Source organism: Nycticebus coucang, chromosome X (genome assembly GCF_027406575.1).
Source record: "Nycticebus coucang isolate mNycCou1 chromosome X, mNycCou1.pri, whole genome shotgun sequence".
Lineage (NCBI taxonomy): Eukaryota > Metazoa > Chordata > Mammalia > Primates > Lorisidae > Nycticebus > Nycticebus coucang.
Genome location: NC_069804.1, coordinates 73,319,069 through 73,337,089, shown reverse-complemented (window position 1 = coordinate 73,337,089; position 18,021 = coordinate 73,319,069). Strand labels below are relative to the sequence as shown.

The 18,021-nt window shown below is 40.1% G+C and overlaps 1 protein-coding gene across 1 annotated transcript in view; it reads right to left on the bottom strand.

The window, feature by feature from the left end:
• The window catches only part of LOC128576858 (syncytin-1-like), a 62,258-nt gene extending 44,542 nt beyond the window's left edge, over nt 1-17,716 (bottom strand). The window contains exons 1-3 of the mRNA XM_053579026.1: nt 17,525-17,716; nt 16,261-17,210; nt 15,251-15,311 (exon numbers count right to left, since the gene is read on the bottom strand). Of these exons, the coding sequence (XP_053435001.1) occupies nt 15,251-15,311; nt 16,261-17,210; nt 17,525-17,591 (1,078 nt within the window). The 5' untranslated portion in view covers nt 17,592-17,716. The remainder of the gene's footprint in view (nt 1-15,250; nt 15,312-16,260; nt 17,211-17,524) is intronic.
• Between the last annotated feature and the right edge of the window lie 305 nt (nt 17,717-18,021).

Below are 18,021 nucleotides of genomic sequence, written 5' to 3'. Positions count from 1 at the left end.
ACGCGAAGGGGAAGCTATGAGAACCCCTGATTTATGCTCAGTTGTTCAAAAGTTCAGGAGACTCAGACTTATGACTGGTGTCTGAAAAGGGGGGCAATCTTATATGAGCTCTTAACTTGTGGGATCCGATGCTAGGTACAGGTGGATACTGTTGGAATTTAATTGAACTGTAGGGCACACAGCTGGTGTCCATGGAGAATCAGACAATTGGCCACTGTGGGAAAATTCCCACATATCTGGTGTCATAAATGGTCTGTGTAAGAGTGTATAAAAATAGTATGCTTTTCTCAGAGTCCCCATCCAAATCATTTTCCACACTGCTACCAGCATGATCTTTGCATAACACAAAGGTCATGTCATCTGTATGTTAAAATAGCCTTAGTGGTTGTCCCATTATTAGTCTTAGGATAGGAAATTCTGTTGCTAAGGCCTGGAATACACCACTCTCAACAGAAACGTTTTATGTTTTCCTGTAGAATTTATTGTTTCTTTCTTGATCTTCTTGATTAGGTCAATGCAGTTTTATATGCTCTTATAGTGCTGTGCTTTTATGTCGCTCTTGACATGGGCGATTTTATATATTTTTCTGTGGTTAGTTAATTAATATTACTCTCCTCTAAAATGTTGCCAAAGACAGCAACCATATTGTGTTTACTCATCAGCATTCACCTGCTTTGGCTGTCATAATAAAATGTGAAAGGCTGTGGATTAACCAGCAGAATATATTTCTCATAGTTTTGGAGACTTGAAAGTTCAAGATCAAAATGTTTGCAAGGTAGGTTTTATTGAGAGCATCATCTCTTGGCCTATAAGTGGATACCATATATATATATATTTTTTTGTAGAGACAGAGTCTCACTTTATCACCCTTGGTAGAGTGCCGTGGCGTCACACAGCTCACAACAACCTCCAACTCCTAGGCTTAGGCGATTCTCTTGCCTCAGCCTCCCGAGTAGCTGGGATTACAGGCGCCCGCCACAACGCCCGGCTAAGTGGATACCATATTATTGTATGTTTACATTATGCCTTCTTTGTGTGTACTTGAAGAGAGAGGAGAAAAGAGAGACAGAGGGAGAAGCTCCTGTATAAAAGGCACTATTGCCATCATAAGGGACCCACTTTCATGACCTCATCTAATTGCCTCTCAATGGCTCCATCTCCATCTCCAACTCCAGGATTAGGGTTTCAACTATATTTAGGAGAGATATAATCATTTACTCCTTAACAATATCCATCAGCCATCATTTATCACAGAGTCTGGCACACCTAAGCTCTCAGTATTATTGCAAGAATAGAGGAATGAGGGATAGCACCTGTCGTTCAGTGGTTAGGGCGCCAGCCCCATATACAGAGGGTGGCAGAATTGAATCCGACCCTGGCCAAACTGCATCAAAAAGTAGCTGGGCGTTGTGGCGAGTGCCTGTAGTCCCAGCTACTTGGGAGGCTGAGGCAGTAGAATCACCTAAGCCCCAGGAGTTGGAGGTTGCAGTGAGCTGTCATGCCACAGCACTCTACTGAGGGCAAAAAAGTGAGATTCTGTCTCAAAAAAAAAAAAAAGAAAGAAAGAAACATCTATGAAAAAAATATATCAAAATGTGGTGAGAAAGGAAGGATTCTGCGGTGTTTTGAACAAGAGTTCTTACTTCCTCCTTCATCCCAACTCCGTAAAATAGTAACTCCAGTACTGAACAATATAGCCAATATAGCCAAAAAAGATAGGGCTTCCTCTCTCTCTGACTCTGAACCAAAGGTCATGATGTAGTGGTTCCACACAAGGAAAAAAAAACAGGCTCAATCACCATAGGCTGCTGACTTCTCATTACAATTCCACTAAGTGCTAAGCTTCTAGAATAAGAGTATTACTAGTGGGAATCTTGCAATACTCCCACCCTCAATTTCAGAGCTCTGGCTGAGAGATTTTTCCTGGTGGAGAGAAAAGTCTGTAACATATTTCTTAATCTTTGGTGGCACCTGTGGCTCAGTGAGTAGGGCAATGGCCCCACATAATGAGGGTGGCAAGTTCAAACTCAGTCCTGGCCAAACTGCAACAAAAACGTAGCCAGGTGTTGTGGTGGGCACCTGTAGTCCCAGCTTCTCAGAAGGCTGACACAAGAGACTTGCCTAAGCCCAAGATTTGGAGGTTTCTGTGAGCTTTGATGCCACAGCACTCTACCAAGGGTGACAAAGTGAGACTCTGTCTCAAAAAAATATTTTTTAATCTCTTCTCAAAAGAAATTACATCATTTGCAATAAAGATTGAATAACTTTAAACCTGAGGTCTCTCTCAAGAACAGTAGAGGTTGTAGTAAAAAAACAATTAGAAGGATATTCATATAACTACTAACGATAGAGCCTAGAATGTAGACTGGCTAGTATGTAGTACAGAACCTAGAAACAAACAGCTTGGCATGGTCCTCCTGGGGGTTAAAACAAATATTGCATACCATTATCAAAACTATTCTGTCAAAACATTCCCAATAAGATGTGATTAATTTGTAGGAAAAAATTGCATTCCAGGGAATTGTTGTAAATAATAGAGAAATAAGCCAATACTTAGTGGCACATAACACCTGATGGTGGTCAGGGTAAGAGTGAAAGAGCACCGTACCAGAAATATCATCATCCAGGGGTGATTTTGACATGCCCCAAAGCTGTGCTGACCTGAGAAACAATATCAAAGACTTAACACTGTGGTGCCACTAAAATAATCTAGCCATTCACTAAGCAAATAAATCAGTAAATAACAATAACCACTCCCAGAGTAGGGGAGGAATATCCATAGTTTTTATAATATAATATCTGAAATGTCTAGTTCTCAACCAAAAAAATACAAAGAATGAAAAGAAAAAAGAAACCTACTTTTTCCTACCAGAGGAAAAAGTAGGTCATAGAAACTGCATGGGAGATCACTCGGATGTTGGACTCAACCATAAAAAGAATTAAAGGTAATTATTAAAAATATGTTCACAGGACCAAAGGAAAGCATGATCAAAGAAGTAAAAGAAAGTCAAATTACAATGACATATCAAATAGAAAATATCAATAAAGAATCCTATGGAAATTGTGGTGTTGAAAATTATAAGAACTGAAGTAAATATTTAACAGATGGAATAAACAATAAATTCATCTAGGGAGAAGAATTAGCAAAGTTGAATATAGATAAATAGAGATTACATAAACCATAAAAAAAAGCAGAGATAAAAATAAGAAAAACTGAACAAAGCCTCAGAAGTATATGGGGCAATTTTAGAGTATCAACATATATATAATGGATGCACCAGAAAAAGAGGAATGTAGAAGAAAAAAAATATTTGAAGAAATAATAGCTAAATTATTCAAAAGAAATAATTTTTATTTTTTATTAAATTTTTTGCACATAGATCATAAATACATTTATGCCATTTTCAATGTGTTGATTATTTGTACAAATTGGAGTGCTTACATCATACTAATCAACATAGCCTTCACCTCATTTACCCAATTACAGCATTAGGACATTTGCGTTCTACACATGATAGATACAACTTGTACTTGCAATATGCTCCATAGGTGTGGTCCCCCTACTATCTCCTACTATCCCTCCAACCCTCTCCCCTCCCCCTCCTTCCCCTTCCTTACTTCATCCTAGGCTATAGTTGTGTTTCATTTTTCATATGCAAGTGTAAGTGATTATAAATTGGTTTCACAGTAGTACTTAGTACATTGGATATTTTTTTTCCTTTTCTGAGATATTTTACTAAGAAGAATATTTTGCAGTTTCATCCATGTAAAAATAAATGGGATATGTCTCCATATTTTTTAATGCTGCATTGTATTCCATGGTATACATATACCACAATATATTAATCCATTCATGGGTCGATGGGCACTTGGGCTTCTTCGATGACTTGGCAATTATGAATTGAGTTGCAATGAACAATCTGTGCAAATATCTTTATTGCCAAATGATTTTTGGTCCTGGGGATATACACCTAGAAGAGAAATTGCGGGATCAAAGGGCAGGTCTACATTTAGATCCCTGAGTGTTCTCCAAACTTCCTTCCAAAAGGAACGTACTAGCTTGCATTCCCACCAGCAGTGCAGAAGTGTTCCCTTTTCTCCACATCCACGCCAACATCTGTAGTTTTGGTATTTTGTGATGTTGGCTACTCATACTGGAGTTAGATGGTATCTCAAAGTGGCTTTCCTTTGCATTTCTCTGATGATTAAAGATGATGAGCATTTTTTCATGTGTCTATAGGCCATGTGTCTATAGGCCATGCACCTGTCTTCTTCAGAGAAGCTTCTGTTCATGTCTCTTGCCCACAATGAAATGAGATCACTTGTTTTTTGCTTAGTAATAAGTTTGAGTTCTCAGTGGATTCTAGTTATTAGACATTTGTCAGAAGTATAACTTGCAAAAATGCTTTCCCATTCCGAGTGCTGTCTATTTGCTTTACTTACTATGTTCTTGGCAGTGCAGAAGCTTTTTAATTTGATCAGATCCCAGTAATGTATTTTTGATGTTGTTTCAATTGTCTGGGGTGTCCTCCTCATAAAGTATTCTCCCAGGCCAATTTTTTCAAGCATTTCTCCTGCACTCTCTCTAAGAATTTTTACAGTTTCATATCTTAAGTTTAAGTCCTTTAACCAGTAAAAGTCAATTTTTGTTAGAGGAGAAAGGTGGGGGTCCTGTTTCAATCTTCTACAAGTTGCTGGCCAATTCATCCAGCACCATTTACTGAATAAGGAATCATTCCCCCAATTTATATTTTTAATAGACTTATCAAAAATCAAATGACGATAAGTGTCTGGGTTCACTTCTTGGTCTTCAATTCTGTTCCATACATCTACCTCTCTATTTCTGTGCCAGTACCACGCTGTTTTGATCACTATTGATTTATAGTATAGTCTGAAGTCTGGAAGCATGATTCCTCCCAATTTGTTTTTATTTCTGAGTAATGTCTTGGCTATTTGAGTTTTTTTCTATGTCCATATAAAACAAAGTACTAATTTTTCCAGGTCTTTAAAATATGACAGAGGTGCTTTAATAGGGATTGTTTTAAATCTGTAGATTGCTTTAGGTAGTATAGACATTTTAACAATGTTGATTCTTCCCAGGCATGAGCATGGTATATTGCTCCATTTGTTAACATCTTCAGGTATTTCTTTTCTCGGAGTTTCATAGTTCTCTTTATAGAGACCTTTCACATTCTTAGTTAGATACACTCCCAGATATTTTATCTTCTTTGGGACTATTGTAAAGGGAATAAAGTCCTTGATTGTTTTTTTCCCTTGACTATTGTTGGTGTATATAAAGGCTACAGATTTATGAGTTTAATTTTGTATCCTGAGATGTTACTATATTCCTTGATCACTTCTACGAGTTTTGTAGTTGATTCCCTGGAATTTTCCATATATATAATCATATCGTCTGTGAAGAGTGACAGTTTGATCTTCTCTGGTCTGATTTGGATCCCCTTGATTGTCTTCTCTTGCCTGATTGCAGGATTTCCATTACAATGTTGAAAAGCAGTGGAGACAGTGGGCATCCTTGCCTGGTTCCTGATCTGAGTGGAAATGTTTCAATTTTACTCCATTCACTATGATATTGGCTGCGAGTTTTGCTGTAGATAGCCTCTATCAGTTTAAGAAATTTTCCTTCTATACCTGTTTTCTTAAGCGTACTGATCAAGAAAGGATGCTGGATATTGTCAAAAGCTTTTTCTGCATCAGTTGAGAGAATCATATGGTCTTTGTTTTTTAGCTTTTTTATGTGATGTATTATATTTATGGATTTATGTATATTTAATCATCCTTGGGACCCTGGGATGAAATCCACCTTGTCGTGGTGTATAATTTCTTTGATGTGTTGTTCTGTTCTGTTTGCTAAGATCTTATTGAACATTTTTGCATCAATATTCATTAGAAATATTGGTCTATAGTTTTCCTTTTCTTGTTGGGTCTTTTCCTGGTTTGGGTGTCAGGATGATACTTGCTTCAGAAAATGTATTGGGAAGTATTCCTTCTTTTTCTATGTTTTGGAAAACATTAACTAATATAGGTACTAGTTCTGCTTTAAAGGTTTGGTAGAATTCTGATGTTAATCCATCTGGTCCTGGGCTTTTCCTTCTGGGGAGATTTCTTACAGTTGATGCTATTTCAGAACTTTTTATAGGCCTGTTCAACATTTCCACTTCATTCTGGCTAAGTCTAGGATGGTGGCATGTTTACAAGTATTGATCTATTTCATTCAGATTTTCATGCTTCTGAGTGTAGAGTTTTACGTAGTATTCATTAAGGATTTTATGAATTTCTGAGTAGTCTGTTATTATTTGGCCTTTATCATTTCTGACTGATGAAATTAGGGATTTTATTCTTCTACTTCTGGTTAGGTTAGCCAAAGGATTATCTATTATATTGACCTTTTCAAAAAAAAAAGAAAAGAAAAACTCTTTGATTGGTTAATCTGTTGTATGATTTTTTTTATTTTTATCTTTACTGAATCATAGCTGTGTACATCAATATGATCATGGGGCACCATACACTTGGTTCATAGACCATTTGACACATTTTTATCATATTAGTTGACATAGCCCTCCTGGCATTTTCATAGTTACTTTGCTAAGATATTTACATTCCACATTTATCAAGCCTCACATATACCCTTGTAAGATGCACCACAGGTGTGATCCTTTCAATGACCCTCCCTCTACCCCCTCCCCCTCCCTCCCCACCCTTCCCCCTTCCACCTATACTTAGGTTGTAACTGGGTTATAGTTTTCATGTGAAGGTCCTAAATTAGTTTCATAGTAGGGGTGAGTACATTAGATATTTTTTTCTTCCATTCTCAAGATACTTTACTGAGAAGAATATGTTCCAGATCTATCCATGTAAACATGAAAGAGGTAAAGTCTCCATCTTTCTTCAAGGCTGCATAGTATTCCATGGTGCACATATACCACAATTTATTAATCCATTCGTGGATTGATGGGCACTTGGGCTTTTTCCATGACTTAGCAATTATGAATAGGGCTGCAATAAAGATTCTGGTACAAATATCTCTGTTATGATGTGGTTTTTGGTCTTCTGGGTATATGCCCAGCAGAGAAATTACAGGATTGAATGGCAGATCTATTTTTAGATCTCTGAGTGTTCTCCATATATCTTTCCAAAAGGAATGTATTAATTTGCATTCCCACCAGCAGTGCAAAAGTATTCCCTTTTCTCCACATCCGTGCCAACATCTCTGGTCTTGGGATTTTGTGATATAGGCTAGTCTCACTGGACTTAGATGATATCTCAAAGTAGTTTTGATTTGCATTTCTCTGATGATTAAAGATGATGAGCATTTTTTCATATGTTTGAAGGCCGCATGCCTATCTTGTTCAGAGAAGTTTCTCTTCAAGTCCCTTGCCCAGCCTGCAATGGTATCCTTTGTTCTATTCTTGCTAATGCGTTTGAGTTCTCTGTGGATTCTGGTTATTAAACCTTTGTTAGAGACAACCTGCAAACATCTTCTCCAATTGTGAGGGCTGTTTGCTTGCTTTACTTACTGTGTTCTTGGCTGTGCAGAAGCTTTTTAGTTTGACAAAGTCCCAATAGTGTATTTTTGAAGCTCCTTCAGTTGCTCAGGGGGTCCTTCTCATAAAAAACTCGCACAACCCAATTTCTTCAAGGGTTTTCCCTGCACTCTCTTCTAGTATTTTTATAGTTTCATGTCTTTGGTTTAAATCTTTAATCCAGTGAGAGTCTATCTTGGTTAATGGTGAGAGGTGTGGGTCCAGTTTCAGTCTTCTACAGGTTGTCAGCCAGTTCACCCAACACTATTTGTTAAATAGGGGATCTTTTCCCCATTGAATGTTTTTAATTGGCTTGTCAAAGATTAAATAACGGTAAGTAGCTGGATTCATTCTATTCTGTTTCAGGCATCTACTTCTCTGTTTTTATACCAATACCATGCTCTTTTGATCACTATCGATTTGTAGTATAGTCTGAGGTCTGGTAGAGTAATTCCTCCTGCTTTGTTTTTACTTTTGAGTAATGTCTTGGCTATTCGAGGTTTTTTCTGATTCCATATGAAACGAAGTATTGTTCTTTCAAGATCTTTAAAGTATGACAGTGGTACTTTAATAGGGATTGCGTTGAAGTTATATATTGCTTTGAGTAGTATGGACATTTTAACAATGTTGATCTTCCCAGCCATGAGCATGGTGTTTTTCCATTTATTAACATTCTCGGCTATCTCTTTTCTTAGAGTTTCATAGTTATCTTTATATAGGTCTTTCACATCCTTTGTTAGATAAACTCCCAAATATTTCATCTTCTTTGGAATTACTGTGAATGGGATAGAGTCCTTAATTGTTTTTTCAGCTTGACTATTGTTGGTATATATAAAGTCTACCGATTTATGAATGTTCCTGTATTCCTTGATCACTTCTAAGAGTTTTGTAGTAGAGTCCCTAGTGTTTTCCAGATATACAATCATATCATCTGCGAAGAGCGAAAGTTTGATCTCTCCTGACCCTATGTGGATACCCTTGATCGCCTTTTCTTCCCTAATTGTGGTGGCTAAAACTTCCATTACAATGTTAAAAACAGGGCGGCACCTGTGGCTCAGTGAGTAGGGTGCCGGCCCCATATGCCGAGGGTGGCGGGTTCAAACCCAGCCCCGGCCAAACTGCAACAAAAAAATAGCCGGGCGTTGTGGCGGGCGCCTGTAGTCCCAGCTGCTGGGGGGGCTGAGGCAAGAGAATCGCGTAAGCCCAAGAGTTAAGAGGTTGCTGTGAGCCGTGTGACGCCACGGCACTCTACCCGAGGGCAGTACAGTGAGACTCTGTCTCTACAAAAAAAAAAAAAAAAAAAAAAAAAATGTTAAAAACAATGGAGACAATGGGCAGCCTTGTCTGGTTCCTGATCTAAGTGGAAATGATTCCAATTTAAATCAGTTCAATATGATATTGGCTGTGGGTTTGCTGTAGATGGCCTCTATCAGTTTAAGAAATGTCCCTTCTATACCAATTATCTTAAGTGTTCTGATCATGAAGGGATGTTGGATGTTATCAAAAGCTTTTTCTGCATCGATTGAGAGAATCATATGGTCTTTGTTTTTCGCTTTGTTTATGTGCTGAATTACATTTATGGATTTATGTATATTGAACCAGCCTTGAGACCCTGGGATAAAGCCAACTTGATCATGATGTGTAATTTGTTTGATGTTTTCCTGGATTCTGTTTGTTAGGATCTTGTTGAATATTTTTGCATCTATATTGATTAGTGATATCGGTCTGTAGTTTTCTTTTCTTGTTGGGTCTTTTACTGATTTGGGGATCAGGGTGATGTTTGGTTCATAAAATGTTTTGGGTAGTCTTCCTTCATTTTCTACCTTTTGGAACAGGTTGAGTAGTATAGGTACTAATTCCTCTTTAAAGGTTTGGTAGAATCCTGATGTGAAACCATCTGATCCCGGGCTTTTCTTTTTGAGGAGGTTTTGTATGGTTGATGTTATTTCCGAACTTGATATTGGCCTGTTCAACATTTCCACTTTATTCTGGTTAAGTCTTGGAAGGTGACAAGCTTCCAAGTATCCGTCCATTTCCTTCAGATTTTCATATTTCTGATAGTAAAGTTTCTTGTAATATTCATTAAGGATTTTTGGATTTCTGAGGAGTCTGTTGTTATTTCGTCTTTGTCATTTCTGATTTATGAGATTAGAGATTTTACTCATTTTATCCTGATTGGATTGGCCAATGGTTTATCTATTTTGTTGACATTTTCAAAAAAGCTTTTTGATTTATTGATCTGTTGTATTATTCTTTTGTTTTCAATTTCATTTAATTCTGCTCTGATTTTGGTTATTTCTTTTCTTCTACTGGGTTTGGGGTTGCAGTCTTCTTCCTTTTCCAGTTGCTTGAAAGGTCCCATTAAGTTGCTAACTTCCTCTCTTTCTGTTCTCCTGAGGAAGGCTTGCAGTGCTATAAGTTTCCCTCTTAGAACTGCCTTTGTGGTGTCCCAGAGGTTCTGACAGTTCATGTCTTCATTGTCGTTTGTTCCAAAAATTTGGCAATTTCCTTCTTGTTCTCATCTCTGACCCAGCTATCATTCAGCATGAGGTTAATTAACTTCCATGTTTTTGTATGATTATGCAGATTCCTGTTGTTACTCAGCTCACGTTTTATTCCATGATGGTCCGAGAAGATGCACGGAATAACTTCTATTCCTTCAAATTTACTGAGGATAGACTTGTGACCCCAGATGTGATCGATTTTGGAGTAAGTTCCATGGGCTGATGAGAAGTATGTATATTCAGTTTTGTTAGGATGAAATGTTCTGTAGATATCTGCTAAATCTAAATGCTAGGTGGTTAGATTTAAATCTAAAATTTCTTTACTCAGCTTTTTGTTGGAGGATCGATCCCTCACTGCCAAAGGAGTGTTAAAATCTCTGACTACTATGGAGATGGAGGAAATCAAGTTGCTCATGTCTGTTAGAGTTTCTCTTTTAAATTGAGGTGCATTCTGGTTTGGTGCATAGATATTCATAATTGAAATCTCATTATATTGAGTATTACCCTTAACAAATATGAAGTGACCATTCTTGTCCTTCCTTACTTTTGTTGGTTTAAAGCCTATTGTGTCTGCAAATAAAATTCCAACACCTGCTTTTTTCTGATTACCATTTGCATGAAATATGGATGACTATCCTTTCCCCCTGAGTCTGTATTTGTCTTTTAAGTTAAGATGTGACTCCTGTAAGCAACATATATCTGGTCTGAATTTTTGTATCCAGTCAGCTAACTTATGTTTCTTTAGAGGACAGTTTAAGCCATTCACATTGGTGGAGACTCTTGATAAGTTTGGTGAAATTTTGGATATCGAGTTTTTCAAAAGTCCAGTGGACATTTTTAATCTTTTCGCCATTGTAGAAGTTGGCGTTTGATCAGGAGTTTCTGAGTGAGTTTACGTTTGTAGTAGAGGATTGGGTTGGTCATTACGGAGGATAGGTCTGAGAATATCCTGAAGAGCTGGTTTGGTTGTGGCAAATTTCTTCAACATATGAATGTCATTAAAGTATTTAATTTCTCCATCATAGATGAAACTCAGTTTAGCTGGGTACAAGATCCGGGGTTGAAAGTTATTTTGCTTTAGGAGATTAAAAGTCAATGACCACCCTCTTCTGGCTTGCAAAGTTTCAGCAGAGAGATCTGCAGTCATTCTAATGGTCTTACCTTTGTAGGTAATGGCTTTCTTTCACCTGATAACCTTGAGTATTTTCTCCGTCATGTTAACTTTAGTGAAGCTAATTATGATATGTCTGGGGGATGACTTATTCGGGTTGAATCGTGCTGGAGTTCTGAAAGTGTCTGCTATCTGAATTTCAGAGTCTCTAGGCATGTCTGGAAAATTCTCTTTTATAATTTCATGCAGAAGGGCCTCTGTGCCCATTGATGCCACTTCATCTTTTTCTGGAACTCCTATTATTCGTATATTGACCTTCTTCAAATTATCCCAGAGCTCTCTAAGAGAGTGATCCATTTTTGCTCTCTATTTCTCTTCCTTTTTGAGAATTTGGGAGCATTCAAAGGCTTTATCTTCGATGTCAGAAATCCTTTCTTCTGCTTGGTCCATTCTGTTGCTGAGGGATTCTACTGTATTTTTCATATCTTTAAAGGCTGCAAATTCTTGCTTCAGTGTGTCTAAGTCTTTGGTGGTTTTGTCTTTAAATTCGTTAAATTCTTTAGACAACTTTTGAATTTCTCCTCGGATTCCTAATTCCATTTTATCAATCTTGTCTGCATACCAAATTCTGAATTTGATTTCTGACATGTCTGCCAGTTTTTATGAATGGGATCTTCAATTACATCTGCCATATCTTTCCTTGGGGGGGGTTGATCTATTCTGGTTATTCATGTTCCCAGAGTTTTTCCGCTGATTCCGGCCCATGGTTGTTTTACTCCCTTTGATTTTTCCCCTGGGGTTTAGTTGAGGGCCCTTTCAGTGTTGTGGCCTGAGTGACTGGGGCCCTGTCTGGTGTGGTGGGGCTAAGTGGTTCTGACTTATTTTCAGCTGGCTTCTGTTTGACCCCAGTGAAGCACTTGCTCTGGGTTGAAGTCTCAGTTCTCTGAGTCAGCCCTGCCCTGTAAGTTTCCTGGGTCTGTGAGTCACCTGAGGCAAATTCTATACTCAGGAGTGGCCTCTAGCTGCCCAGGGTGGCAGGGGTTGTGGCTTCAGCCACCTCAGGGAACTGCCACTCTGATGTGGTTCTCCCCTGGCCTCACTCTTGTGTCCCAGAGTCAGGACCGACAAGCCACAGTTCGGGCACTGTCCATGCCCCAACAAATTCTCCAGGAATCTGGACTCCCGTGGGACAGGCCTCCAGATTCTAGAGTGAGGGTGGGGTGGGTCGCCGGGAGCCCAGAGCCGCCAGCAGTGTGCACACTCAGTTCCTCCCAATCTTTAGCTCCACTGCACCGCTGCATCCCAAGCCTCCAGGTTTCAGAGTGAGGGCGGGCTGGGGGGAGTGGTGTGAGCCCAGGGCCGCCGGCAGTGAACACACTCCATTCCACTTAGTTCATTGCCTGGCCGCTTGGCAGGTGCTCAGGTCTCCAGATCACAGAGCGAGAGTGGGGGGAGGGCCAGGAGCCCAGAGCCCAGAGTCTCTCACCTGGCCACAGCTCCACATCTCAAGCCTTCAGGCTTCAGAGTGAGGGCGGGGTGGGGGGAGCAGCTGGAGCCCAGAGATGCTGGCAGTGAACAGACTCAGTTTGACCCAGTTCCTTGCCCAGCCACATGGTAGGTGCTCAGGCTCCAGACCACAGGGCGAGGGCAGGGGGAGCACCAGGAGCCCAGAGCCATTGGCAGCGAGCACACTCAGCTCCCTCCCAGTCTCTTGCCAGGCCGCAGTGCTGCAGCTCGAGCCATCAGGCTTCAGAGTGAGGGCGGAGTGTGGGGAGCAGCTGGAGCCCAGAGCAGCCGGTAGCGAACAGACTCAGTTCGACCCAGTTCCTTGCCCATCCACATGGCAGGTGCTCAGGTCTCCAGACCACAGAGCGAGGGTGGGGGGAGCACCAGGAGCCCAGAGCCGGGAGCCCAGATCCTCCAGTAGTGAGGTCACACAGTTCCACTCAGTTTTATGCCTAGTTGTATCGTTGCCCAAGGAGGGCTGCTGCACCACGGCTCAGGGAAGCGCCGCTCTGGTGAGAGTCGCCCTCCGCTGACTGTCCTCACCTCTCTCTTGTGCCCCAGAATCAGCACTGACCAGCCGCAGCTCGGGGACTGTCCTCTCCCCTCTAGAAGTCACCCAAGAATCCGAACTCCTGGGGGACAGGCTTTCAGACCTCAGAGAGAGTGGAGGGAAGTTCTTGGAACTCAGAGTTGCCAGCAAAGGATATTTACTGTTTTATACAGTTTTATGTCTGGCAGTTGCTCTGAGTTGCCGGCAAAGGATATTTACTGTTTTATACAGTTTTATGTCTGGACCTACCTCCCATACTAGTGTGCCTGGCGCCCTAGTAAGGGAGGTAGGTCCATATTTTAGTAGGTTTCTCCCATGAAGTGTAGTGGGAGGGCCTTTGATTTCTGCCCATTTGTTTGTGGGGTTCTTAAGCCAATCAGGTTGGGGAGGGGGTATCCCGTCTGCTTGGTGGTGGGTTTTGTACCTTTTGTTTGCATCCTTGTGGTCGTAGCTCTCCTCAGCAGGGTTGATGTGCGTTCTTCAACTTTCTCGCTTGGTGGTGCTTGAATCCATCAGGTTACTTGCTAAATTTCTGTCCCTTATCTCTCCTTCAGGACGGGAGCCTCTGTGGAAAGCTGGCTTCAATTTGTCATCTTGTCTCCGCCCCCCTGATTCTTTTCTTTTCAATTTTGTTTAGTTCTGCTCTAATTTTAGTCATTTCTTTTCTTCTGCTGGGTTTAGGGTTGGAAAGTTGTTCCTTTTCCAGTTGCTTGAGATATCCCATCAAGTTATTGACTTCTCTTTCCATTCTCTTGAGGAAGGCTTGCAATGCTATAAATTTTCCTCTTTGGACTGCCTTTTTGATATCCCAGAGGTTCTGATAGTTTCATTTCTTCATTATTGTTTTGTTCCAAAAATTTGGTAATTTTCTTCTTAATCTTGTCTATGACCCAGCTATCATTCAGCATGAGATTATTTAGTTTCCATGTTTTTGTATGCGTGTGGAGATTCCTGTTGTTACTGAGTTCAACTTTTATTCTGTGATGGTCTGAGAAAATACAAGGAATGATTTCTATTCTTTTAAATTTGCTAAGGTTAGACTTGTGACCTAAGAATTGATCAATTTTGGAGGATGATCCATGGGCTGAAGAGAAGAATGTGTATTCAGTTTTGTTAGGATGAAATGTTCTGTAGATGTCTGCTAGATGCAAATGTTGAATGGTTAGTTTAAGTCTAAAATTTCTTTGCTTAGCTTCTTTTTTCGAGGATCTATCCAACACTGACAAAGGAGTGTTAAAATCTCGAACATTTATGGTCCTAGAAGAAATCAAGTTGCTCATGTCTGTTAGAGTTTCTCTTATAAATTGAGGGGCATTCTGGTTGGGTGCATAAATGTTGGTAATTGAAATCTCATCAAGTTGAGTTGTTGCCCTTAACAAATATGAAGTGACCCTCAGTATCTTTCCTTACATTGGTTGGATTAAAGCCAATTGTATCTGCGTATAAAGGTTTCTTCTGATTTCTATTTGCCTGAATTATAGATGACCATCCCTTCAACCTGAGTCTACGTTTATCTTTTAAGTTAAGGTTTGATTCTTGAATGCAACAGAAATCTGGCCTCAGTTTTGGTATCCAGCAGCCAACCCGTGTCTCTTTAGAAGGCAATTTAAGCCATTCACATTAATTGAGAGTAATGATAAACCAGATAGAGTTTTGAGTATTGAATTTTTTGAAAGTCAAGTGGACATTTTTAATCCTTTTGTCATTGTGGAAGTTGGAATTTGATCAAATATTTCTGAGTGAGTTTACTTTGGTGGTGGAGGATTTTGCTGCTCATTACAGAGGATGGGTCTGAGAATATTCTGAAGAGCTGGTTTAGTTATGGAAAATTTCTTCAACATGTGACTGTCATTAAAGTATGTAATTTCTTCATCATAGATGAAACTCAGTTTAGCCGTATACAAGAACCTGTGTTGAAATTTATTTTGTTTAAGGAGATTAAAGGTTGATAACCACCCTCTCCTGACTTGAAAGATTTCAGCAGAGAGATCTGCAGTCATTCTAATGTTCTTCCCCTCGTATGTTATTGCTTTCTTACATCTTACAGCTTGCAGTATTTTCTCCTTTGACCCGGCCCGTGGGTCAGTCGACAGGGATACCTGAGGAGGGGGTGAGAATGGGAAGGAGCAAGGGGCGTGAAGAATGGAGACAAGACAGGAGTCTGATCAAGTCTTGTTTATTGCAAAGTTCTTCCAGGGTATATAAGGGTAGGTGAAAGAGGAAGTTTGCGTCATCAGGTATCCAAGCAACCTGGCCATGGTGGAGATAAGTTCCCAAGGGCAAGCTTCCAAGTTTCACTCATGTGATTTACGAGAAGAGGCCTGGCGTTTGCAGGGAAATAGAAACTTAAGTCTGTTAGTACCAGAAATAGCACTTGGCCTACAATGTAGATGCTGTGGTGTCAGCCTTCCACAGGTCCCCCTTTTTTAATAGTATTTTTAAATGTACATTTTAATTTTAAAGTTTTTCCAGCTCTCGACTGAGAGGGCGGGGTGATTGGGTCTGTCTTAGGTTGGGACCACCTTACCATCTCAGCTGATCCTCCTTACCCATCATGGGATACATGGTAGCTATCTGACTGGGCTCCTGTCTTAGGTTGGTAGGATAAGCAAAGTCTGGGATGAGCATCCTTGTTACCCATCCTTGACTAGCCAGTCCCCTAAGTAGTTATCCTTATGCATACATCTTCCATAGCAAGTCTGTGATAATGAACCTGGAGGGGCTGCATTTTAATAGCATCAATTTGTTGTTTTATAAAGGCCATGACTTTGTTAAAAAGAAAAGGTCCTAGCAACAGTAATATTAGTAAGCCAAGGAGGGGCCCTAAAAATGGAAGGAGATAAGGCCAAAAGCCGTTTAGCCCGCACAAAAACGGGTTGTCCATAATTTTTCTTTTTCTTTCCTCTAGATTATCTTGTCAATTTTTATTTTGTCTCGAACAATTCCTGATTTATTTTCATAAAAGCAGCATTTTTCCTGTAATGCTAAGCAGATGCCTCCTTGGTTAGCCGTTAGAAGATCTAAACCTCTTCTATTCTGTAGTACTACTTCAGCTAAGGAATTTAATTGAACTTGAAGATCTTTAACTGTGCCTGATAGGGCTTGTATATCTTCTGCCATAAGTTGAGATAGTTCAGTATATTTATGTACAGCAATGACCATATCGGCTGTACCAGTGGCCATGCCAGCAGTGATTCCCAGAGTGGCCAAGAGAGGGAGAAATTGGATAACCCCTCTAGAACAGCCAGATATATAATCGAAGGATGGTATAGGTAAAGATTCATTTCCATTGACTATATCTATATCAGTTAGCAAAAGGGCAATAGTACATAATCCTGTCCAATTAGTAGGCAGAATGGTATATGCCAAGTTATTGCCACAAACAAATACCATATCATTGGGAGCACACGGGGAATAAGTAATATTGATGATGTCAGTGAAATTGGTCAAAGAGAGTATGCCAATATCAATAGCATAACTGTCGTCTCTATAAGGGGAGACAATACAGGGTGCTTCAGAAAAGATAGGTTGTACTGGTAAAGGCATAATGGGCATGCAGTTATTAGATGATAATTCAATGGAATTAATATTGATAGAAATAGGCATAGATAGTCCTAAATGAAGGCATAACCAGCAATTTTGAGCCAAAGAAGGGTTGGATTGATTAAGTAACCTATGTGTGATGTCTAACATTTTCAGGGTTTGGGGGTCTGGATTCGCATCCCTATTTTTGGGTAAAGCTATTGGATGATAATTAAATTTAGGAGACATGTGGTTTACAATGTTTTCCAGTTGCTTTTGGACTATATTCTGTCTCACCTGATCTTGGGGTCCACCTCCATCAGAGACGTGCACAGGTGGAGTCTTATTCCAGCAAATTGTTTTTCCTACTGTATTGGGACAGCCAGATTGGGCATATTTATTTGAGGTCCCCCGGACCTGAGGGACTGTGTCCCACTCGCCTCCAAATGTCCCCGAAAAATGTCTGGTCAAGATTGCTGTAAAATAGGTATTATTATCTGTACCAGTACATAGTTGAACCTGCTTATAACAGGTATTATGTACAGATGGATGAAATTCTATACAAGGGCATGGTCCAGGCTTTTATTAAAGGTGGGGATAATTTTAGCCTTTTTGCTACAGACCCATGCCTGTGCTCCATGAACATTTTGTCTCATTACTAAGTATGCTGTTTTATCACCACAATCTACATTTAGGAGAGGGGTTGTCTCACCATTCCAGGTGCCATCACGACACTAGCAAGGAGTACCACTTAATTTTTGTAAGAGTGCTTGAGCCTCATGGGGATTACCGAAACCACCTTCATTTTTTCGTATCAGGAGAGAGATTCCCAGCAGTAGCCACATCCAGGTGCTCATAGTTACCTGCAAAGAAAAGGAAAGAAAGCCTTCTCAGGGGGTCTCTTGCTCCCTGGATTTAGAGGTGATGATGTTATCTACTTATTTGACCAGTCGTTCAGGTAACCATCGTGCTGCTTCCATCTTCTGTGAATATATGCATACGGCACCTCTACCCCGAATTAAAATCGTATCGGGGCCATGCCATTTATTATCTAATGGATCTTTCCATAGGGCAGTGGCAAAATCCCATCTAGTATCTGGGTGCCAGAAGTGGTCTGCTGCAGACCGGCTGTCTTGGTCCAGTGTGAAAAAATTTTAAATGAGTAATGAATGGGATAAGAGATTTCTTGGGGATCCCTTGACAGGGTACCATTCCCCCTTCTTTATTTTTTCTAGAGTGTTTTTAAGAGATAGGTGGGTACGTTCTACTATGTCTTGCCCTTGTGGG